General features: G+C 37.9%; 1 protein-coding gene across 1 annotated transcript in view; it reads right to left on the bottom strand.

Moving 5' to 3' along the window:
- The window catches only part of SYNE1 (spectrin repeat containing nuclear envelope protein 1), a 301,154-nt gene that overhangs the window by 248,039 nt on the left and 26,370 nt on the right, over positions 1–26,745 (bottom strand). The window contains exon 3 of the mRNA XM_033512756.1: positions 4,819–4,880. Coding sequence (XP_033368647.1) covers positions 4,819–4,880 — 62 coding nt within the window. The remainder of the gene's footprint in view (positions 1–4,818; positions 4,881–26,745) is intronic.

The following is a 26,745-nucleotide window of genomic DNA, read 5'->3' as shown; positions in this document are numbered from 1 at the left end:
CTGTTGAAGCAGAAAGCTACCAGTCAGATTTTCCTCATTATGCAGTCAAGGTGCACAGTAGTGTAGTTTTTTTGTGTCAGTGCTTAAGATACTGGGAGTCTCTGTTTTCCCACTTAAAAAAGACCAAAAGGCTCAAAATCAGTTAAATAATGAAATCTGATGAGGTTCATGAAAGACCAAGTTACATTTACATTTTAAGAACAAGCTAACACGATGGACAGCACAGTGAGTGAGACCACTGTCTCTCGATATACATGTTTCTTTTTCTTCCTTTCTTTGCTATGAAAGACATAATTTAACATGAGGCTTAACACTCAGGTTTAATTCAGCATTATATAAATATTGCATAAATACAATTTAACATTTTCATCCATTCTTAGTTTTATTTCTAATTAATATCCATCCTCTGCTTTTGCTTTTTAATGTGTGCATCTTCTTAATGGAAACACAAAATTAATAGTAATTTCTTTCAGTAAGTAATTGTTGTTCACTCTATCAGTGAGTTTACAGAAATACTTTGTTGAGTACAAATACTAAAATTATCCCTGTGCCTGAGAACAGAAATTTTATTTTATTGTGTTAACACAATTTAAAGTTTGTGTTTCAAACTTTGAAACTATTCCCCTAAACTTCCATGAAAAGTGAAAATGGCAATAAAAAGCACACACCTCAGCTTTTAAAGAAAGTGATATATTTTTCATCTTTACTCATCTAATCCTATACCTGTAATGAAATGAGAAGATATTTAAGTAATTGCTGCTCTGAATGCAAGAAATGTCTCCTTTTTGAAATATTTGGTGTAAATTTGTTCTGTATTGTAAATTTAGTTTTAGAAAAGATGCTTCAAAAGACAATTAGAAGCATACTCAAATTATGCCTATACTTTAAAGCCGAGACTGAGATGAGGAAGGACTGTTCTACAACCATAGAAAAATATGAAAAAATCATATGGAACCAGAAAACTTCTTATCCTGTTACACATGCATATCTCATTTATCATTAGCAGAACTAGATAGATGCACAAAAGTTCAAAAGGATGGCCAGAAGACAGACCACATTTATTTCATAGATTATGACCCAATTTCTGCAAGTGGCTGGCAGAGGAAACATGCTTTCCAATTGATGAGTCTCTCCAGCTGACTGCTCAGAATCACAGAACAGAGACAGCTGGGGTTAGAGAGACAGCAGAGGGACAGGCTCAGCCTCCTGCTAACAGCTCACCCAAAATGAAGCTGCATTACACTACCTGCTAGTTAGCATACTTGCTGGTCCTTCTCTGTTCATTCCCTCTGGGGGAGAGCACAGCTTGCACCAAGGCTGTTTTACCTCCACCTTTTCCCATAATTAGCTGATGCCAAGTCCTTTACCTGTCCTCTGCTTGTGAAAGAGCATCTTTGAAGTACAAAACATGATTTTTAAAAAGGTAGCAGTCTATCCCTAGGAGTGAGAGAGAATAAAAAATACACACCTTTCTCCTATTCCCTTTCATAAAATTCAATGCATAAAATCATAAAACCATTTAGGCTGGAAAACTGCTTTAAAGTCAAGTCCAACCGTTAACGTAACACTGACACATCCACCCCTAAGCCATGGCCCTAAGTGCCACATCTGCACCTCTTTTAAATACCTCCAGGGATGATGACTCAATCACTTTCATAGGCAGCCAATTCCAGTGCCTGACAACCCTTTTGGTGAAGAAATTTCAGCAATAATCTCATTTCATTTATCTGCTTTATTCATTAGTATTTATTTGTATCCATATTTTCAAAACCATTCCTAACATTAAATAGGCAAAAATATTTAGTTAAATGTACTTGATAGCCTTAGTTATTGAATTTGTTTCTGTTTCAATTGTAGCATCACTTTTTAGATGGAAAACATATACTAAGATCTTACAGATTAGTAGGGAAGGATCTTTTACTCCTAGCAAGCCCTGACAAACAATCACACCCTGCTTTATGTTCCCAAACCATGAATTTGTCTTGGTTCTACCTAAAATAATCAAATCATTTCTGTATTTCCATTTCTTTCAAATCACTACTCCTCACAACGTGAGAAACTGCCCCTTTTTAGATCTTTCTTTGCTCTTCTCACCCAACACAGTGTAAGGATGACAACTCTACCTGAGTAGTTTCCTTTCTTTGCTACCCCTAAACCCATCTTTCAAATTGCTGCAGTAAAACCCCATCAATCTTTGTGCAGAAACCATTAATTTCTCCTGCTTTTCAGGTTTCATGCAATACTTACTCTCAAAACCCCTCAAACTCATTTATGATTAAACATTTCTTTAGATAATCATGGTCTTAAGAGTTACAGATACCCTAATTATAGTGTTCAGATTTCTCTTACATCCTCCTATTACTTTTTCCATTAATAATTTTATGAGATTATAAAAAATGGCAGTGAAAGGAAAGAAACCCAAGAGTTTTCCAAGAGTAGCCAACAGATAGAGAGAAAATTTGACATGAAGTTACTGCTAATTTTGAATGCATATACTGAGTCAAATTCAGCACAGTCTTTCTGGATCGATGGTGAGACACAAAGACAAAATTCAAATCGCCTTCACCCTGGCCCAGCTTCACTCCTTCACTCCCATCTCCTTTCCCCTCAGTGGTGCTACATGTATTGCTGTTTCTGTGCTGCAAGAGTGAGGCCAGCACTTCACAGTGATCCTCACTAGGTACCAGGCTAGTAGATGTTCCACTTTTTATTGGGTCAAAGATGAGAGCAGAATGCAGACAGTGCTGCCTAAAAGTGGGTCTCCTTCCAGGATTTTTCCATATCACATTTAAAAGGTTTCCAGACAATGGAGATCTTACAGATCTCCCGTTTCTTTTGAAACAATCAAAACCACAACAACCCTTTACAAAACTCAAATAGCCTAAATATTGAAATTTTGAATTAAAAGTCAGAACATGACTGCAAGGGGTATCCTGGGCACTTCAGAGATTCACAGCTGTGATTAACTCAGAAAAATATTTCCACTTACATATTTACAAAAATGTAACTAACAAAGTTTAAAAAGCTTAAGCTTTAAACACTTAAGAATTTGAATGGCATGGGTCACTCCTGTTAAGTCTAACTTCTATATAAAGTGTTTCTCCTTCTACAGCGTAGCAGTGGAAATGGGAAGCAGAGCCAGATGATCTGATTTAGGCAGTGAGGCAAACATGCTGACAGCCATCAATAAAACCATAACAGACACACCTTTCCTGCTGAAGTGTGAATTAAAACAAATCAGCTGCTACAAGTAACTAAAAGGTACCTCAGGTAGCTAGAAATCAGGACTGTGCCTGTGTAACTGCCTGGTTTGAATGTGTTTGATCAGTCTTTACAGAGTCAGGCCCATTAAGGAACTAAACACCTAAATCATGCCAGGCAAAGGGTTCATCTGAGCCCTCCTGGCCCAAAGGGACTAGCACAGCAGGAAACATTCACAGATCCCAATCCAGGGCAAAATCTCTTAATGGAGCTGCTTCCACGACTGTGTCTCTTCCCAAGGATTAGTTTGTAGACTAGGGAATTATCATGACATGCACACACACACTCATAATATCTAACAATACAATATAGATACCCTAATAGTTCTATTTTTCCATAATTATCAGGTTATTACAACACAATTAAGAAATAGATGAACATGAAATAAGAGTTATTTTTCTCCTCTGATACTCGTTCCCAGCCCTCTTAGCTGATACTTTAGCAAACACTGAATGCCTTTCAGTTGAAGTAAACAGAAAACAGAGAGCTTGAATTCTCTCCTACATGGGGGGCTTTTCCAAATTATTTTAAAGATAATATGGGGACAAATCTCATTTGCAGTGAGAATCCACTGTCCAGAAGTCCTGAAGATAGCTTTGTTCTTGCAGTTGAACTTAAGTTGTGAACTTACTTCACAGTAAGTTCTTGCATTACATTCCTCAGCAATAAATATTAAATGTATATATAAATAAATGTAAATAAACGTTGCTTCTCTACCATACTGTGTCATTAGATCAAATCACACGACACAGAATTATATGGGCTTCCTGATTTGCTTGGCTCATTTTTTAGGGTATTATTTGCCAATTCCTTACACAAAAGTTACAACAGTGCTGTTACAGCTATTCTTTACTCAATTTAATGATCATTAATCTTCTGGCTTAAAAATACACATTACAAAAAGCTGTTCTTGGAGTTTAAAACTTTAATTTATTGGTCTAATTGATAACTACGGTTAGAGCTGTGTTTTGTGAAAACTCCAGGAATGCCAAGCTGAATCCTACTGCTTATGTTTTCAGATAAGATTGGTACCAATTGTAGCTTAATTCTTTTAAATCACAGGCTTTACTTGCCTCAAGGCAAAACCAGGAGTTTTGTGGTAAGAAGAAGCAACAATAGTTTCATGACAAATCCCACAATGCATCAGATAATTAATTTGGCACTGGATTCATGAAGCACTAATGTCTGTAACTAGATCAGACAACACAAGACATGACTTAAGTTTTATTTGAATGTATTGTGTGTCTAATATTTCCATTTCATAGAAAACAGTTTCAGATGGCTGAAATGCCAGGTACTGGGCTACCTTTCAGTTCTGGCCAAAGAAGCTGGGTGGCTGCCTCTGAACACTACCTGCACTACTGCAGATGACCACTACCATGCTGAGATTCATCCTCAGTGGTGTGCAGATGAGGAGGATCCTTTTTTAACTTTAGGAAATACTGCTCAGAGAAATCTGACATATTCTATACTCCTGGGCTATATAGGCATAGATTAATAGGCTTGATTTAAAAAAAAAAAAAAAAAAAGAAGAAAGGTTTCAAAGCTATGTGTTACCTTAGCCAGATGAGTATTGATCCATTTTGTGAAAGTCCTTTTCTGCACTGACTCTTGCTCATCTGAGAATAAAAGGAAATCAGTTTGATTAGACATCACTGGATACTCTTAGATTTACATGGTAGAAGAGTAAAATTTCCTACTGACAACAAATGTACTCTGCACTTGCTGGAAATAACTAGATTTTATTGAGTCAGTCAATTTTGCCCATTTGACTCATAAATACTTCTTATTATTACAATAATGCTCTGATACCTGATTATTTGAAGAGTTTCATAGCAAAGTTCAAGTCTTAACAAGCTAATGACCAGAAAGACACCATTTGAAATCTAAATATCAAGATGAATTTGAGTTCTAAATCCATACTATACTTACCCAAGGTTTGGCCACCTAGAATTCTCTACACTTTTTAACTAGAATCCACATCTCCCATAGCCAAGCTGCTTTTATGTAGAAAGTCAGCTAGGGACTTAGAAAAAAAAAATACTTCTTAGCAGATGTATTTGAAAATGTTTAGAATGTTGAATTAAAGATTTGAAATTGCATTATCCAACTTATTTGTGCCCTGGGAGATCCTGCCAGGAAGGAGCCATTAGCTAGTTCAGGCAGTTTCTACACCACTACTGACTACATCCCTCAGTCCTGTCTCGAAGCACTTGTCTGGTTTATGGTGAATTTCCCTGACTGTCAGATCATCCCTGCAGGACAGCTGCCAGATGCACAGATAAAAATAGCTCCCAAATCAGCTCCTCCAGCTTCAGCAGCAAGGGTCACAGCAGTGGAGGGAAGAGCATCACAGCATTATAACCAATCCACAAAGTCCTGCCCCTTTCTTTTGGGTAATCAGTTTTGACACATGGAATAGCAGAGGTATTCAAGTACTTGTAACCGAGATTTTTCTTTCAAAAACAGGAGGAAATATCTATTTCATGGAAAAACAAATCGTGTTATTACCATCATCAGTTCTGAACGAACACCTTAATTTCCCAACAGAAAATGCAAATAAATACAATTGCTGTTAGATGATATTTACTTTTCATAAGAATATGTGTAAATCCCAAAACCTACAGATAGAATATCTAATTTTAGCTCCTGCATTTGCTAGAGACTTGTGCAGCACTGAACAGCATTTTTCCTATTCCACATCTGTAAAATGAAAATGGAATATTCCTTAACACCCATTAAAGTTCTGGAATAGATAACTACTATGCTTGTTGCATTCCTAACAATACACTCCCTAATTTACACTCATGCAATACTGCTTCACAATTAGGGAACATAGGGATGGAAATCACCACACAAGATTCATAGGTCAAAATGTTATCTTCAGTTGATCAGTGGCCAGGTACAAGCTTCCAAAAAGTGTCTGTGCATTATAATTTAGGAATATTTTCTTTATATATAAATATCATCTCACATATAAGAAATACCAAAGGGAAAAATGATACCTACACTAACCAGCATCTATTTCTAGATTATCACACTTTAAGCCTAAGAAAATAATTTTGCATTCTTTAGATTCCTTTGATATCATTGGGCAGGTAGGATTATATAAGTTTTTGAAATATATTACATTCCCAGATTCCACTTGCAGTCATGGGTTTTTTCAAGTTATGAAAAATGTCACTAAGATACTGCATCATGCTTCATTTCACACTGACTGTTTATGTTAGGGAGGCGTCTTGGACTTTGTATGTGACAATTGTTTCTACATTCTGAAAAACAGACTTTGCACTGCATGGTTCCTAACCATGAACAAGCTTTCCTTTTGACACACAGTAAATGTCAGCTGTGCCCTGCAATTACATACATAGGTAACCAAATTAGTTTCCATGGATGTACTTGCACAGTTCTATTAGGTTGTGTGTAAATAGGTGTAGGGATAGAGATCAAACACACACAGAATTAATCCAGTTCTGCCTTAATTCACACCTCTGTAACTTAAAAAAACTCCCCAACAACACTGATACAACAAAGGCATGCCATAAAAAATAAACCAGGCCTTCAGAACTGAAACTTCTTATCAATTAAGTGAGTGAAAATTATTCCATAATTTGTAGTTCCAGTGCATCTGGGGGATTTAAGAGACTTCTGACAAAAACTGGAAATTGGAGAACCAGCTTCCAGCTTCTAAAGAGACTCCTTATGAGCAGAAGACACACAGAGTTTCAGTCATACCAACAAAGAACGGAAATAGTCCTTCTAAATAACCTGTTTCAAGGGAATTTATGTGAGCAATATATTCTTTATGAGCCCAACTGGAACTACTAACAATAAAGTTTCCTTGGTTCTAGTGTTTATTTTGTATAGGCTTAAAAAGAACAGATTTTACCACTATAAAATCTATGTCTGAACAAAACACAAGCAGTGCATTGATTTTTAAAATTCCATTGTACATATGCTTTTTACAAATTCACCTGGAAGCAATTGTGTTATTTTCATAGATCAAATTCTCTGCACAGGTACAGTTTATCTATACCCACAGAACCTGTGTGTCACGCAGCTCCTTACGCTCTCCCCACTCGCAAGGACTGTCGGCTCCATGTTCGCACCACTTACCCTGCTGGCACTGAAAGAATTCAGGAAGCACATTCAATAACAGGACATTTCTGCCACCAGCACCTTTATACTGAGCCATAAGCACTGCTGCTGCTACTGCTGCTGCTGCTGCTGCTGCTGCTGCTGCTGCTGCTGCTCCTGCGGCTTCTACCTCTCTCTCGTGTGCAGCGTTTCTTTAGAATTCAGCCAGAAGTAATTTTTCAACAATGATCCGATTTCTTTCCCTCACTGGAAATGCAGGCCTCTTACAAAAATCCCTCCACCATCTCTTATCAGAGAATTCACATGAAGCCAGACCTTAAAAACATCCTTATATATTCTTGCAGAGATGCAACAGCCAGACAAAGCCAGCTGTATTGGAAGCAGCAGTTCTGCTGGTCTCACTGCCATCATCCTTCTTCACTGTTTTTCTCTGGAAAGATTTTATTATCCCAGCACCAGCCAATCCGCTAGCAGAAATCTCTGATGTCAAGAGCTTGAATAATTCATCCAGGGACCACGACAACCCAACTACACTGCTGATATCCTAAAGCAAAAAGATGTGTGCAAAAAATTGATGCAGCTTTCTCACCGGTGCTTTTTTAACAACACAGTGCTCAGTAAGTAAAAATGGTTGAATGGCACAGACCTTCTTCTCTACGTTGTCACACATATAATGGAAAACAGCTTTTAAAAACAACCACTTGGGTTCACTGCATACTCCTGTGAGACAGGGATGTCCTTCAGCTTTGCAACTGAAAGTGGAATAAATAGCAAGCAATGAATCTGAACAGATATGTAGGCCACTTAGCTTTGAATAATGTATTTGATCTGTTGTACAAGGGGCACAAAACATATGTAAGGATGTTGAGAATTTTTTGGAGTGTGCCTAGATCAGCCTGAAACATACACAAATTTCTGATAATTTGCAGTATTTTTGGTTTCATTAAATCAGAGCACCAGAGCACTTAAACAGATGTGTTTTTTCTCTGGTAAAATGAAGGCAGATATGAAACATTTTTTGTGGAGATTCATATGTTAATTCCCTACAGGGGCCAACAGAGTAACATACACTATTGAAATGAGAATAAAAAGGCTCACTTTTATTATGCCATTATTGCAAATGTATCATTATAGAGGTCAAACTCAAATTTCTGTTTCTGTAAAATACAAGGACTCTGACAATATGATTCTGCATCTGAAAGAAATGTTGCAAGAAAGATACCGTAATCAAATATCTTCTTTTAATTATGTAAATAATGCTGTAAATATCTTCATATTTTTACAAACATTTTCTCTGCTAAAGCATCACCAACGGACTGCTTTTCTACAAGAGTTTTGTAGGCAGAAAAGAACAAAGATAATTGGATATATTTACTTTAAAGCATTTAAAACAAATTATTTGGATCAATTAACACAAACAATTATGCATCTTCAGACAGTTATGAAGATTCTGATGGAATATTCACCATGCATACTTTTTCTAATGTCTGCTATCATGCTGGCAGGTGTGTACTGTGCAGCAGCAGATGGCACATCAAGCACCAGGTGCTTGAGGATGGGACAGGGCAGGGTGGCAAATACAGTGTTCTGCTTCCAGGTAACAGAAGCTGTGACACAGAGTCACAACAGTCAAGTTCACACATGTCTAATAAAAGCATCTTGATTGATTCTCACAGACTGAAAAATTTGTTTTTGTGAAGATTTGTTTTGTTTCTTGCTTTAATTGAATTTCTCACAACTTCTCATTTTCAGTATCCTTTTTTTGTTTTCTTTGGTCTTGATAGTGCTGCGCTAAAAACAACAAAGAGCTTTTTGTCTTATTTTGCTTTCCAGGTTCATGTCATACTGCTGAATCAACATGGAAGTACAGAAAAGTGTCCCAAAACAGCTGCAATGTTTCCATGTCACATGAAAACAGCACAGAAAGCAGTGGACAGCACCTCAATAGAAAATTTTGTTTGATGAGTGGTCTGGCATACATTCTCCAAAGCCTTCAGTAAGTTATGCTATGTAACAATTCATATCGTCATTAAGAAGAGTTTTAACTTAAAGCAGCTGTAGAAAAGCTTGCAGAGTGAAAGCCATACTGTGTGGATATGCTTATGAAAAGGGGCAATATTCTAAGCTACATGATTTAATCAACACTTCCATAACAGGTGGACTACCCCAATTAGGGGCAGTGCACAGAGGCAATGCAAATTCATTCCTTGTCCTTTCAACCAGCAGCTAATGTTTTTTTATGGGACAGGAAATGTCCCATTAATGCCAGGAAGGTTTTGGCTTTTAAAAAATCCCCAACAAACATATTTAATTTGGTGGTAGCTCTAAAGTATGTATTTTTTCTAAGTTTCTGGGTTTAACATTAACTCTATTGACTTTAGGATAAAAAGAAAGGATTAAAGCAAAGTGGGAAAAAACATTTTCAGCAGCCATTGCCGCTCAGTTGACAACAAGACTTAGCCGTATTGATAAAAAAAATGAGAATATATTTTTTAATTCCTCATGCATTTATCAATTTTTTATATTTTAAGGTGAAAGACAGCATTTGTCAAAGTTCAGCTTTCAGATACGTTCTACTGAATGTGCTTTATCAGAGACAGTGAGATGGTCACAGTAATAGACCATTTATCTAAATTTCCGAGATTTGGGATCTAGGTCTACACATCTACACATAGCCTGCTCCACCACCAAGCACCAGCCTGCTCTCCATCAGATTCTGCAGAAAGAAAATCCACACACAAGGGCTAGAAGGGAACCAGTCATCCTTGGCCAAAGCCCTACTAGAGAAAATCATGGGGATCTGCTCTCCGGGGCTTGCACAATGTTCAGGTAACCTTAGTACAGTCCTTTGAGAGCCACAGGTTTTAAGTCATGTGGAAGAGTGGAAATAGAGAAAACCCACACAATACTGGTGGAATAATTAGAGGAATCTGAAGTATGGAGAAGCAGGCTCACATCTGCAGCAGCACTGCCTGCTGTGTCACATGCTGCTGCACAGCAACTGGCACACAGCTGAGGACTTTCTGCTTTTACTGTCTGAATGTATTTACAAAATATGTATTTTAAATTTAAGCAATTCTTATTTTTTTCCTTCTAAGAGAGAGAGAATGTCTATCTAGCCACTGTTTATAAAGATACAAAGAATGATTCCACTTACCATCCAAAGAAGGTTGCATTTTAAAAAAAATCGGGTTAGAATAAAGCATAAACTGAACAAATCAATGTATCTTTTTTTTGCTCTCAGTCAATTTATTGCAAGCACAATGAGAAAACAGGCTCTCTGGAAGCACATGCTGTGGACTGTGAAAGCAGAATTAAATTTTTGAGATCTGGGGAACAAAAAATGTAGCCAGCACCAGAGAGTATGTGCTTTAACTCAGGCTGTTGGCTGCACCTCCCAGCAGCACTTAGACTGTCACAGCATATGTTTCTACTGTGGGACTTGGGAGACTTCCAGTCCTTAAATCCAAGGTAAGGCCCTGTTGTGGCCATATTCTCATGAACACATCAGATGTTCCTGAGCCATCCAGACTCACATTATCCCCCACTTTCCTGATCAGAGCATGAACAGAGCACAGAGCAGTGATTTGATCTTGATTCCTGGAAGCCAGGACACTGGGCATAACTGCACTGCCCCTAACTTCACTTTTACCAGAAAAGCTTCCCTTGCTGTTTGGAGAAACAAATGAGAACAACATGATATCTGCAGTGGATTGGAAGATATGTCAGAAATATCTTTTTTTCTGACTCTGTGCATCTTTCCCATTTCCAGTCCTTGCAGCATACTTGCTCCTATCCTGTGTTTTGAATGACTAAAAATAGAACAAACCAAAGTTAAATTGCTATGCAACGTATTTTGCCTGCATGGGCTGCATTATGTTCTTCTGCACGTGTAGAAGCAGAATGCATTCATAACTAATAAATGAATGTATTTGAATTTTATGTTTACTGTGTATTTGCCTGTGCTGCTGCACTATTTTCATCTCACTGACTGACGTCTTAATCTCCATATGATGTAAACATATTATTCACCTATGACTCACTTTCACAGTATCCACACTCGAATTAATACAGTCAGAAATCAAAACACCACCATTTAGAAAACCATTATAGGCACACTTAATTTAAAAGCAGCACCCTGAAGAAGATATTAGCTAAAATCAGGATACCCAATATTTGAGTTAATCATGTGTAATGGTTTCAGTTTCATCTGAAAGAGTCAGGATTTGCTGCTCTGCAGGTGTCTGTTTATTCATCTGTTTAGCACAGGGGACAGTGAAATTAAGTGTTCACACACATTTATCTTCTCCTGCACCAATAGATAAGGTGAAAACAGCCTGATATAACTGATCAGACTCAATTTTCCAATTTTTCTTACAACTACTTATTTTCCTTAATTATATACTTAAAGGGATGTATATATATATATATATAAAATTATAATTAAATATTTTTATATATTTATATATCTAAGTATATACTTATATATACTCAAATCACATAGAAATCTAGGAAATCCAGTGAATTTCATTAATAAGAGTAACTATCCTATGTAGCACTCCTATGTCAATCTATTCATGCTAGTAAGTAGGCACACCAGTTTAAAAATTCATTTTCGCTGAAGGTTTTAGTATTTAAAGGCACTGATGAGAAATCATCTTCATCTATAAACTACCTACTACAGTAGAAACTGTAGTAGGTAGTTTATCTTTAAAAAATCTTAAAAAAAGATCCCAAATAAATATTTGGGGTGTTTTGTTACAACCCATTGCAGTTCTGCAACTGGCATCATATTGCCATTTACACATTCCTCTACTGACATGAAAAACCTTTTTGTAATAACCTTTGTGTGTTGTTGGTCCACTCCCTTAGAGCTTTTAACAAAGTCAAATTTTAAAAAAATAACATGTCACATTGAAAAGAAGTCTAATTTTTAACAGAAGTCTTAAAGACAAGCAGTACTCACGTCAAATAATTTAAAGAAAATAATTTTAATAACATCTTTTAAAATGCTGATTATAGCTCTATAGGTAATCTAGGTCAGTACCAGTATGTCTACCAGTATCTTTATTAGTTAGGGCTTTAAGCAGTTATCTGCAGTTGAGAGAAGTAGCTAAAGAGCAATTATACAAAAAATAATTATGAGATCAGACTGAACGTGGCAGATCCCTGAAAATGGAAAGCTTAGGCTGTGATTCCATCTTTTATACACTCTGTGGCACTCACATGAACTCCTAAAACAATGGAGAGTCTTGCTTTCCTGAAGCCAACCTTGTCAGGCAGGCAAATTACTGTAACAGCCATCACTGATTTGCAGTAGATTTGCTAATATCATTTGACATTAACAGAACTGCTCATAACATTATGCACTACAACCTTTGAGAGAGACTTTGTGCAAAAATGTCAGAGCTGAATTGGAATTTGAATGTTTAATATTTCAATGTCGTAAGACACAGAAACGTAAATGCACTGCAGCAAATGCGCTGCTTGGAGCAGATTTCTACTACCAGTAGTAAAATTATCATTTTTCAATGCCTAGGTGAATTCATTAGCCTAAACACAGTGGGGAAAAAAACTTGATTTGGATATGGAAAAATCAGAATCTACTGAAATAAATCAAAACTAATGGAGATACACTGGGCAAACGCCGTCCAATGGATTAAATCAGGGTATAAAGGTCTTTTACTATAGTGGTATTTTTAGTATGTTGCACATGAATTCAGAATATTCACCAATAATTATATTAAAAAATTATATTTGTTTATAGTAACAAATCTTGTAATTACTCTAATACAAATAAAAAAGACTAGAGCAAAACAACAGAACAGCTTCAAAATCAGTAAGAATATTTTATTTTGCATAAAAATATGTAAAAACATAGACGTGGTAGTATGGATTAAAGCAATACTAAATTTTGTGGCACCAAATAATATATTCTGCTGTGTTGTAAGATGAGAAACAGCACACCACACAGAAAGGAAGCAAGCTGTCCATCAAATACCAGGAAGCACTTTTGAGATGCTAGCTATCCAAAAATGAGGGATTTTCAAGGAAATCAAATTGGGCAATGTCTTGAACAGAAAGAGATTTCCCTGACAATGACAGTTACTTTTGAGATCCACATTCTTGCAGTCTCTGTGCTGTCTGTCCTGCACGGCACATGACATCTTGGAAGAATGCGTGACTTTGACCACCATTTCTGAGAGTCCGTTCACAACCAGTGAATTCTTTTAATGAAAGCTGCATAGGATCTGAAGCCCCCTGAGAACATCAAATGGCATAAACATTCAATGAGCCCTCAAAGTGATAAGAATCACAGATTTGTCTATGGTGTTCAGTTCAGCTAACCAAAGGTACAAGAGGCTGCTAAAACTTCAAGGCAGACTGGTGAGCTACCAAGTGCAATTCCATTAGGATTTGTTTCAGTAAAATCTTCATTCCTACAGACAACTCTATTATGGTAACTAAGTGATATCTAGGCCTGGAAGACTGTGTAATTGCTCAGGCATGGAAAGAGGAACAAAGCTAGTAAAGAAATTACCTGATAAAGTGCTACAGACAGTCAAGAACTACAAACAAGCTTATGACTTAGGGCAGACAATGCTTTAAAAAGTCAGTGGAAATAAAATTACTTTTTGTCAATCCATCTACAAGCTATTTGTGATGAAAAGAATCTTAATTTTGCATTGGCTGATTTGGCTTTGCTTTTTTCTTTATACAGGAATGAATAAGCAGGACCTCCAGAGTTACACATTTGGCAAGGAGCAGAGCTCTGGATATCCCTGAAAAGGTCTTTCCTAATTTGTCCAAATTACAAGCCTTTTCAAATTCTTATATACACTTAGACTCTCCAACAACCCACCTTCATAGCCTTGATGAAACACTAAGCAGACTTAACACAAACTGTTCCCACAGAGAGCAGCTGAACATGCTTCAGCTTGGGGAATACAGGGGAAAAAAATCAAATTTTACTGTCTATAACTGCTTCAGCTTCAAATAATCCTAGAGAGAAGCTGCAAGCTCAACATCACTCCTCACTTCCCCTCTCATCCCCATGATGGCAGCTGGATGTAGCTCTCTGTTTCAGGCACAGAAAGGACAGAAGCTGGGGTAAAGGGAGGAATCTAAGGAGGACAGAAGAAACATGTGAATTATCTAGACAACATGTACCCAAAAGGTGGGAGAAACCTTTGACTGGCACCTGGAAAAGTGAAAGAAACAGGCAGAATTTGCTTGTGCTGTCCTGGAGTGCATGACACTATTGTCATTGCCAAGACAACTCAGAAGTTACATATTCCAGTCGTAATCATGCCTGTACAAACTTTATTTTCTCCTCTTCTACACATGTAATAAGACCAGTCTTTAATTACATAACCAAACAGGTTTTAACTACATGCCCCCTACCATTTTTTGTGCATGAAGGGAAAATTGCCAATTAATAAATTATGGGGTTTTATTTTTTTATTGTTTACAATAATGTTGCTCTCCCTGTTCAGATCTAATTAAGCACGTGACTTTGCAACTCTTGCACTATTTCTGTAACTATTTCTTCTCTTTATTATGAAAATACTATGAAAAGTAATGGGGGAGAAATAATTAAGTTCACAAAAAAAAAAAACCAAACAAAACCCCTTTAGAAAATCATTGAAGCCCAAGTTTGGAATAGAAAAATTTAAAAACAAAACTGTCTACAATGTGAATGAAGAAAATTCAATCTCTGAAACCAAGTCTTAGGAATGATAGACTTTATCATACATCAAAATCAGAGTCTGTTCTCTGAACATCATTCCACCCCAAAGCGCTAGGATACAGCCTGTAATCAACAACCAATCTGGAAGCTGAAAAACAGACCTCTTTCCCACCTGAATTTTCCTATCAGCCTATGAGATATATCCTCCTTACAAAGAGGCAATGAAAGTCACACTTTGTAAATAACTAGAGTAAAACCCAGACAAGTTCATTCACTACATCAGTTAGCTACACAATAACTAGAAAAATACTTATAAGCACGCTGCTTTGGAGGGGACACTCATCCCATACTGGCATAAGCAGTTAGGAGATTGTGCATTCATCCATACTGAAAAGTTGAGTACTCACAACTGCACACATTTAGAAAGTTTCTGTTGACAATGACATTTATTGAATCTCACAAGTTTGACATTTCTCAGGTCGCTCTAATTTTCTCATAGCATAAAGTTCCAAAAGAATTCTAATTAATACTAATAAAATTAATTAGTACTAATTAAAAACTGCCAAGAATTTCAGTGCTTGATCTCCAGCCTTTGAACAGATAAACATGATAGTACATTCCAGAGTTCACAAAATTTCACAGCTAGTAGTTAAGGAAGGAACAAGAATATTGGTCTCAAGCATCACCTGTAAGATGAACACATTTTGATTTGCCACAAATTGCTAGGGAAGAAAAAAACACCCTTTCTCTTAATCCAATTCATAATCAATGAGAAAATACAAGATGAATACATTTTAAAGTACCAAAAACCTCACTTCCTTCAGCTCATTCACACAGAGTGAACTCTGTGGTGAACTTCAAGAGAAGCTCTGCAAGCTGAACATGCATTTTATAAGATTTTGTCTGTATTTATTCCAGTTGCCCTGACACAATTCCTCTGCAGAATGGGAAGGCATGGAATATACAACACTAAATAGAAAGAAACTCCCTAACACAACTTCTAGACTCCAAATTAATTTTATTCTTCCAGAATGGTATAAAAGTAGGTTCCCTTAAACCAGTGGTCTAATCCAAAGATGAAGTCAAATCAGTGCTGATATAGTTTGTGCTTGTTTGGTTGGGTTTTTTTCAAACATCTCTCTAATATTTATTCTGGGCAAGTATGTGGTGATTGCTATCGATGGCAGTGACGAGGCAGCTAATTACAAGTGCAGCAGACATTAGCAATCGGTCTGGTAACATATTCCAATAGGCAAAGCATGCTCTTTGTGTGCCCAGACACAACTGGATGAACTCAAAGAACACCATAGGCAGGAAGTCTTCATGTTGTTGGATTTCCATGTGTATGTGGGGCAAGAAAACAGCAGAGTACATGAATGTTCACTGTGGAGGTAAAACTTCTTCCCTAATTCCCTGTGGGCCTCTTAAATGTGAGATGAATTACAAACTTTTTAGTTTTTCTCTTTTATCTAAATTGCTCTCCTTCACAAACTAAAAGTGTTACAGAATTGTGTTTGTTTAATCTAGTGGACCTGGTGGTCCTCAAATACAACAGATGTGAGCACATATCCCAACTCATAAGGATATGACAACTCAACTGCAATAACTCCCCTACTTTCCCAAGCTTGGATTCATTAGGAACCAGCAAGGATCAGAGAAGATTCAAGATACCACTCAGTTGACTTCTCTTCTGGGTGATCAAGTCCCCAAGAGTCTGGGACACAAATCACAGACTTACAGAACCAAAGAATGGTTTGGATTGGAATGGATCTTAAAGACCACCTTGTTCCAACTGACCTGGCATGGGCAGGGACACCTTCTTCTAGACCAGATTTCTCAGAGCTCCATCCACCCTGGCCTTGAATACTTACAGGGATGGGGCATCCACCACTTCTCTGGGAAACCTGTTCCAGTGCCTCACCACCCTCACAGTAAGGAATTTCTTAATAACTAATCTAAATCTACTCCCCTTCAGTTAAAAGCCATTCCCTTTTGTCCTGGAAAAAGGGAATGCTGCCCTTGTAAAAAGTCCCTCTCCAGCTCTCTTGTATCCCCTCTTTAGGTATTGGAAGGTGCTATAAACTTTCCCTGGAAACTTCTCTCCAAGCTGAACAGCTCCACTCTCTTAGCCCATCTTCATTGCAGAGGTGTTCCAGGCCTCTGATCAATGTGGTGGCTTCCTCTGGACACTCTCCAACAGGTCTACATTTTTCTTGTGTTGGGGACCCTAGAGCTGGATGCAGCATTCCAGGCAGGGTCTCACAAGGGCACACTTCTTTTGATGCAGCTCAAGGTACAGTTTCAGGTTACTTCAACTTAGTTATAAATTTTACTGAAGACTCATAACTTTCTTGTTCTCTTTACTTCACTCTCAGCAGAAGCAAAAGAAAGTATTTATTACTGTGTAATATCATACTTCCCTCACTTAGCAAGAAAAATATAATTACTAAATCACAAAAAATTCAATGTTTTGTGAGAAGCATGTATCTTCTATGAAATAACCAGAAACGTTCCAAAAAGTAAAAGTGATGATAAATGCACTGAAACTACCTTCCATATTTACTTTATTAAAAAGACATACTTTACTTTTAAATGTAAGGATTATATACTAGCCTTCAATTAGCAGCATAAAATCCCCCCTAAATTTTATACATAGTACAGAAACATAGGGTAAAAACATTTAATTAAAACTGTGTTGAAGCAATTCTTGAGAAAACATCTTGGTTTCTTGTTAGTAGGCTCTTTTTCATTGTTACTAGGTATATGTCTCTTCCTTTTGTTTTTAATTACCATAGGATGAAAAAGAAAAAAGAAAAAAAATTAGTTGTAAATGGGTATCTAACCCATATACTGTGCTTGTTTGGTACAACGATTGCTTTATTCAGTAAATTTTGCATGTATGTCTTCCTTTTCTGTGTCATTGTTTCATGACATACCTGAGGCTACCTTCTAGAAAGCTTGAAAGCGCATGGCCTGATTGTGATTTCACACTGAGTCATTCCACTGACATCATCAGGGCTGCATGAGAATAAATCAGAGCATGATGAGAACCACAGTGAGATGTATTGGGGTCTACATTCAGCTGTAAAGTCAATCTAAGTGAAAGGAAAAACAGACCACACAGATTTATACTTCAACATTCTTAATCAGGCTTTTTCATTTTGATCCTCCCTAGGATGCTTCTGTTGTATTCTTCAAATAGAAAAAAATATAATTATCGTGAGAAGCCACACAGTATCTACATTTCAGAGTCAGTAAATAAGACCCCTGAAGACTCAAAAGAACACTTGTCAGTTTTCTCTAAAGATAACCAATACCAAACAGCAGGGAAAACGTGAGGGCTGTGCTGTAGATCAGATTATGACAATAATGATGATGAACCTAGTGAAAGGTTTTAATTGCAGTTCATCAAAAACCACCACCCTAAAATGTGACTTCCAAAGATTCCCATCCCTTCTGCTCCTACAGCAGTAGCCATTATCCTGACTCCACAGGGGAAGTAGCAGCTCCAGCTCGGGTTTTCAGGGCTCTGGCACAGGCAAAAGCAACAGCACAGTGGTGACCTTGTTCCTGTACAGCAATGTGCTGCCTTTATTTTATGTATGCCAACTGCACTCCTATTAAATGCACAACATTCTCAAGAGGTGTTAAAAAAAGTACTGTTTGTATCTGCTAGTGCAGAAGGATGCAATGGAAACAGAAAGGGCACTACAAGACCTGAAATTCATATCCTGTTAGAAATAGAGCTGCATGACCATATGCTGTAACTGAGAAGCAACTGTGGTGTTGGCTCATGAACACAACCAGTGACCCTAATTACAACACCAATAGGTATTTCCTACCAGGCTGCAGCAACTGATAAAACTCATTTTAAAACTGAACCTTGCAATATAGGAGCAACATTTGCCTCTTATTCTCCTTGTGAAAAGATGGAGAGAAATAGCTGGCACTTCTCTGTTAACATTTATTCAAACAAAAGAAAAAGTAATTTTTCCAGTTCAGCTGCTGGTTTGGGTAAGTATGTGCGCCTGCCCTATCAATCAACTCCAGTGAAGATAAAAAAATTGGTTTATTTCAGGTAAAAAAGCCAAGTCTGTGCCCTAGGAGGTCAGATGCCCATTCTTCTTTGTGTATGTTCACCGAAGAAGAGGCCACAGACCACTTAGAATTAATAAATATTACCTACATAAGATCAGAAAAATAAAATCCTCGCTTGTGCTAATTCATACTGTGTACCATTATCAGTAGTTCTGGTATTAAGTTTTGCTAATTTCCACTCAACTATTGTTTTTGCCAAGAAAAACAAGATAATTATTATAGAACTTAGATATTACTGACCAGCATGAAACTGTGTCCCAGGAAAAAATCCCATTAACAAAGAAATGTATTACTGAGTGAATTTCTGCCACCTCTAAACTTTGCTACTTGTTTTTTTTATTAGCACTGTCATTTCTAGCTGGTGAAACAGATCCTTCACTCCTGAAGGGAAACAGTACTCCAGACAAAGCACACACGTGAAGAAATTACTTTCAGTGACCTCTAGTAAATCCTCCTACAGGCAAGAAATGTGCAGCAGAGGGGCTGAGCATGGGGTCCAGGGTCCAGGTGTAACACCACAGAGAGTGCAACAAGGATCCAGTGGTGAGAGTGGCTCCACTTGGCAGCAGAGCTGGAAAAAGGAGCAGGCATTGGGGGAAGGTGGGAGCTGGCCCCAAGAGGGATCAAACACTCTCAGCCTCCTCCAGGGACATCTTCACAGCAACGCCTGGGCTCCTTCCCACCAGCTCAATGCTGCATTGCACACCATGCTTATACAAACTCTTCCTATATCAATTTGGCTATGATTTTCTCATGATGACAACGCATTTAAAGACTGCACCTCTTAATTTTGAATTATTTCCCTAGTCTGGGAAAGCAATACTTTGTGACATACTAGAAAAATGAAATGCTGTCTGGTCAACAAACAAGCCCAAACAAGTCTGCCACAGCATGCAGAGCTGAAATACTTTCACTCAGCTGCTTAATGGGACATAATGTTCACTGCATAACAACAAACTGTTCAATCTTTCTTAGCTCACATTGCTCACTTGGCAATGATGTTAGATATTCTTTCATACCAGGAAAACTAGAAAAACTGCAACGGAAATGATTGCAGGCTACAACCTAGTATCTTGATCTATGCCTCAAAAATACCACAGGATTTTCTAATTGTTTTGACAAAGGAATTATACTTCCTGAAAGACACTGAAGGTTTGAAGTCCTTGATCGAAGTCCAAGAAGCCTTTATAAACTTCAGTGGGTACAGCTTGTGTCCTATCTGGAGAGAATAACAGTGAAACGCAATGAAAAACTCAGTTTCCCATTGCTATTCTAGAGTTGTCTGAACTTGCTGGTCAACTTTTCATACTAAGGAGAAGAGTATCAAAGAGTGATTCTGAAAGCAAGTATCCGCAGATACTCTGAAAACCACTTGTCATTAAGGTTAAAAAAAAAGTAGGCCCTTTAGGCTCCCAGCAGATGGAGGACAACTCTGTCACCTTCACAGTGTAAAATAAAATTACTACACCAGTACTTTCATAGGTAACTGCTATTGAAGTATTAACACAATTAGTACAAAAATAATTAGTGTAATTATTCAGGAATTTTGACTAAAAACATCACCTGAATGACCCACTTCAGAAAACACATAATCAAAACCTATAGTTTTAAGTTCAGCCCCATTTACTCATTGTAAAGCCAGAGGAGCATAACCACAAACAGTCCCAAGCCAGAAGTGTGGTGGAACTTCTCTGATAATCAGCTCAAATGATAGCTTCTGCAGAAAAGTTCACATTTGAGGCAAAGTGAATGACAGAAGTTTCTTAAATTCTCCCATGCAGGGTCCACACCAGAGCCTGCTACAGTCTCATGATAAATTGAATTATTAGGATATGATATAAGCAACAACTCCCCCCAATGGTGATTTAAATTTTTTTACAATTATACTAGCATCTAACTTATAAACCTTCCTCTTCAGCCATGAAAGCCATAAGATGATTTAGTATTTTATTTTAGTGTTTTGCTAATAATTGAATCCCAGAAGCACCAAATTTTATGAGCTGGCCATTCTGTAATCAAAGGCTGACAGTGGCCTTTTAAGTACATGATGATGGTAGACATTCTAGAGCTAAAAAAATAGGACATAAATATGAAGACCCTTAGATGAACACATTCCAAACTGCACTAGCTCTTGCCTCAATGGTAATTGCACTTTCCATTATAATTTGTCCTTCAGTACTTTGAAGCATCTTAGCCCAGTTCTCTTCAACATCTTCATAAGTCACTTGGATGCAGGACTCAAAGGAATACTAAGTAAGTTTCCTACTGATACTAAATTGGGAAGAGCTGCTGACTGCCTTGAAGGCAGAGAGGCCCTTTGGAGAGAACTCAGCAAATTAAAGGGCTGGGCAATCACCAACTGTATGGAATCTAACAAGGGAAACTGACAGATCCTGCACCTGGGACAGGACAACCCTGGCTGTACAGACAGACTGAGGAGTGAGATCCTGGAGAGCAGTGCCATGGAAAGGGACCTGGGGGTCCTGGTCCATGACAAGTTGAACATGAGTCAGCAGTGCCCTGGCAGCCAGGAGGGCCAGCCCTGTCCTGGGGGGCATCAAGCACATCATCAGAGCCAGGCAAGGGAGGGGATTGTCCTGCTCTGCTCTGAGCTGGGGCAGCCTCACCTCCAGTGCTGGGAGCAGCTCTGGGTATCACAATGTCACGAAGACATTGAGCTGTTACAGTGTCCAAAGTAGGGAAACTAAGATAGTGAAGGGTCTGGAGGAGAAGCTGTATGAAGAGCAGCTGAGGTCACTTGGCCTGCTCAGCCTGGAGAAGAGGAGACTGAGGTGAGATCTCACTGCAGTTACAACTTCCTTAAGGGGGAAGAGAAGGGGCAGGCACTGATCTCTAGGGTGACCAGTGACAGGACCCAAGGGAATGGCCTGATGTTGTTTCAGGAGTGGTTTAGTTTAGATTTTAGGCAAAGACTCTCAACCCAGAGGATGTCTGAGCACTGGAACAGGTTCCCCAGGGAAATGGTCACAGCACCAGCCTGACAGAGTGACAGAAGAGCTTGAACAATGTTCTCAGGCACATATTGCAACTCCTGGGGCTGTCCTGTGCCAGACCAGAAGCTGAACTTCAGTGATCCTTGTGGGTCCCTTCCAACTCAGGATATCCTATGATTCTATCAGTGAAATTAGTGAAAATAAATGTGATATTGGATCCCTATCCTCATGCTATTTTGATAAAAGTGAACTACCTAGTAGGTTCTAAAGGCATAAAGTGAATTATTAATGAAAAATCTTATTCATGCAACAGCTCTCAAGATTTTTTTCATTATCACTCATATATGTCCCAGATAATGAACACCAGAGACTAAGAATAAGCATTCTGCCCCGTACAAGATTCTTCAAAGCCTGACTCCTCTTAAGCTATAGCATTTGTTGTTGTATTCTTGCTACATCCATACACATTCCATTGTACACACAACTGGAAATATTTGAGGTCCATTATCTGATTTGATGTCAGTCTATTTCTGGATTTTAGACAACTGGTCTCCCTTTGGTTTAGGAAATGTGAGCAATCAAGCACAGAGAAATAACCAAATCTGGGACTTTGGACTATACTCACATCTCAGAAAAAGTGGCATCTACCAAAAATATATACCATAGATTTAGGTTTTCTAGATCTAGAGAACTAGGAGTAAATTCAAGAGTGTTTTGAATACTTCCTATATTAGAAAATAAATACATAAAAGTAAGTTATGTCTATGGATTTACATGCTTGTATGAAGTTTGCCAATTTTTACTTGAACGTGTGAAACAATGATCATGATGAGGCCATGAGATTTATGCTTCAGGGAGTAAAAACTTTTCAGAATCATTAAGTTAGGCTTTCTGTACCAGCAGATCTGCAAAGAAGCGCTCTGCATGGAACACAAAATCAGAAGTTAATCAGGTAACACCACTTTATTCTTTCCTCTCCCCAGATGCAGCACCATAAGGCAAGGGATATGAAAAGGGATAGGGTAAGGGTGGAAACAGGGAGAGCAGTGTGGATAAGGAGATCAGGGAGGAAGTGTTTAATTCTGTAACTTCCCCTGAGTGCTTTGCTGAGCCTTTCCAGAGTGCAGGCCCAGCCAGGCATCATTACTGCCTGATTCAAGCTGCAAGATAATCCTGTGTGCAAAACCCCCAATCATTTCTAGGACACCAGCCTACTGCTCTTTAGTGGCCTTAATACAGTATGTTTAGCTTAGTGGAGTGCCTAGAGAAAACCCCATTTCCAATTCATATTTATCATTACACCCTAGCAACACAGAAATTTGGCTGGTGTCACATGGCCACAGACAAAACACAGAGTGCCTGCCCAGAAGGTTTGTCTCTATCTATCAGGAGCTGAAATCATTAACTGCATGTGCAAAGGATACAGGGCAGCTCCTCAGTGCTCTACTCATGTGAAATGGAGCAATGCTGACTTACCCTGACTGAGGTTATTTCCATTCTTATGTAAGTCCTTGCATTAGGTAAAGCATAATGCAACCAAACGTTGGAAAAACAGACAAAAAATGAGGAGGGTAGACAGCAAACACAGAAATGGCTTAACACTTGTTTACCAGGAGTTGCACAAATTACAGCTTTTTTTTTTTTTAAATTACACTAAATCCCAAGCATTAAATACACAACATAGCATTTTAAATAGCCCACAACCTCTACAACCTTCTAAATACAGCCTTCAAAGTAAATTTTAACAAGAAGTTTTGCTAATGTTTGAAAACAGAGTTCTTCCCAGATGAAACAGACTTGGGCAAGGGAAAAGTTACTATGTTTGCCTTTATGTATTTTTTTAAAATCTAATTCAAAATTTCTGTATATCTCTTATTCCCCAGGCCAGAAAATAGAAGAGCTTCACAACTTAAAAATGTGTTAAAAAATTAATTCTGAACAGATTAGCTGAGTAACATTAACTGAACAAGAAAAATTGTCTATCTGGCACTAAGTCTCAGCCAAGTTGGATGATATCCACAGGTTCTGGGTGTGTGCTCTTACAAAAACCAGCAAAAGAATAAACAAGCAGACAATTCCTGTGGCAATTAAAAGTACTTAAGCTTTCACACAGAAACAAGGAATGCAAAATAATGTGTTTTGGTACAGTTTCAGAAGTAAAAGCAGAATCCTAACATGCTGTCACATCCAATCAAGGTCACAACCAGTCAGCCTTCCTGATGAATCATTACAATACTGCATGAAGACAATGAGAGGCAGAGGATATTTAAAAACTTCAGTATTTTAACACTAGTCTGGGGTGTATGATGGGACATGGTGCATACCTTCATTTTTTACTATTAAAGAAGCAAAAGAATCTCAGTCATGTCAAATGGGGCTGAAGGTGCTCCCAATTGCTGAAAATGAGGCCACTTCTATTTAGGTGCAAAATATGGGCACCTTTCTAGGGATCCAGGTTAAAAATGTAACCTTTAAAAAACAAATGTTGAAGCATATACAAGTCAAAAGTGTTGCATCTGGGCTAAGTAACCTTGAAACTATCGCCCATATAAAATACATGATTACCCGAGTGGCATGTGTGCCTACTAAATGAACTGTTTGATTACAGGTCCTCTTCATCCCCAGAAGGAAATAGCATTTTAGAGAAGAATAATAAAATGTGACAGTGTCTCTGCCAGTGCTCCTGGGTAATACCCCTCAGCTCACACGCACATGTTCATGCATGTATAGATGAATGAACAATCGATGTAAGTGTGCACATCACATGCACACATTAATTTGTGGAACATACAACTATTTTAGTGACCATTTCAGTGCTAACAATACTTAATACTCAACATTTCACTAGTTGGGAAAAATAAAATATATATACACATACTAAAAAAAAAGAGCACCCTAAATCTTCATTTGAAAACGTAATTTCCTGCATAAAGAACAAAACCAGAACAGATAAATGTGTGTCAACTTTTGTCAGACTCTACCTCAGTAGTCAGATTCTACCACCAAATGAGAACTGAGAGCCAGGATAAGCCTTGTAAGTCAGTGCCTGGCTGTGAGCCTGAATAGAGGGTTTCCCCAAACGCCATCTGAGTCATCCCACCAGCTGTTCCTAGATGTTCAATTTGCCACTTGGCTGAAATGATCCTCCTTTTCCTCACTGATTGCTCTTACCAACTCAGATCTGATCCCTGCACCAACTTACTCTGCCTGAGGTTTCTCCAGCTTGACCTACATTTTCTTTAGGGCCATGTCCTGCTGGGCATACTTCTTTTCTGATTCCCTACATGGCTCAGAAATTCACCATCATGTCCTCAGTGACAGGGTATCTCCACATGTCCTTAATTCCTTACCACAAATCTGGGGTCAGACTTTTGATTCCTTCTCATTGGAACCAAGTGAAAACACCTTAACTGTATTTCTCAGTCATCTGCTCTGTCACTGCTTTTTTTTTTTTCCTTGAGTAGGAATTTCTCCACCAGTCTTGTTACAGGGTTTCCCTGTTTCAATTACCATTACTTTAATACAGATATGTCTGTATATGGTTTGTTTGGTGGAGCTTGTGTCACTGAATCTACAAGTTATAACCACCTTTCATCTGTAATTTAATGCAGACATAGATCAAATAAGATTTTCAACTGAAACATCCTTTTTTGTCCTGATAGAAATCATACGTTGAATTCACTTCTTGACTAATACAAATACTTTCTTGCATTGGTTTCCGGATGTTGATGTAGAAGGATGTGCCCCCAACAATGCTGAAGAAACATATGGGGAAATTACAAACTTAAATATTGCTTTGTATGAAAGAATCTTTCTCTTTACAATCTACTGGCAAGAATTAAAAAAAATATTAAATTATAATTTACAAATGAAAATTGATTTGATAATTTTAATTAAATATCTGGATTAATTAATAACAGTTTGCTTCCTAGAGGAAATAATGCAGTTGTCAAATTCCCCTGAACAAACCACACACTGTGTTGACAGTATCATAAAGAAAATCTGAAGAAACACAAATAACTTGGTAACGAGTCAAAAAAAACCCCAGAATATTAGCAAAATGTTATCAAAGAACAACACTGACCAAGCAGTAATCTACAGACTTGGAACCATAAATTACTGACCTTATCTTTTCCTGATGTTTTGTATGAAACAGTCTATTGATAGAATTTTTTTTGAATGTAAACATGCAGAAACACTGCCATTCACAGCTAATTTACTATAAAGAATGCTGCTAATCAGCGTGAGAGTCCCACCTCTTATTGTATTATCACTTAAAAAGAACCTCCTTTGGATATCATGTAGGATCAGACTTTACAACTTCTGAGTTTAAATAACTGTTAAATAATCACTGTGACTTGATCTGGGTGGCAGGACCCTCCTGTAGCCGTTGTCAAACCACTCCTCCATCCCATCCTCCAAAAAGATTTTAGAGACCTTCAGAATTGCTGTCCAAGAGCATCTCCTAAATCCCAGCCTCCTGAGCCAGGATTTCAAAGATTTTTAGAACGGTCTCAATGGTTTTTCCTATGAGTTTTCCCTGGGTCTACCAGGGCATCCATACACATGGACACGTGGCCAAAAGCATCGGTGAAAATGGTATCAGATCCCAGGCATTATTTTCTACCAATGTATATTATATAT

This window comes from Parus major, chromosome 3 (genome assembly GCF_001522545.3).
Source record: "Parus major isolate Abel chromosome 3, Parus_major1.1, whole genome shotgun sequence".
NCBI lineage: Eukaryota > Metazoa > Chordata > Aves > Passeriformes > Paridae > Parus > Parus major.
Note: the sequence above shows the minus strand (reverse complement) of the source record. Positions and strands in the feature narration are given on the sequence as shown.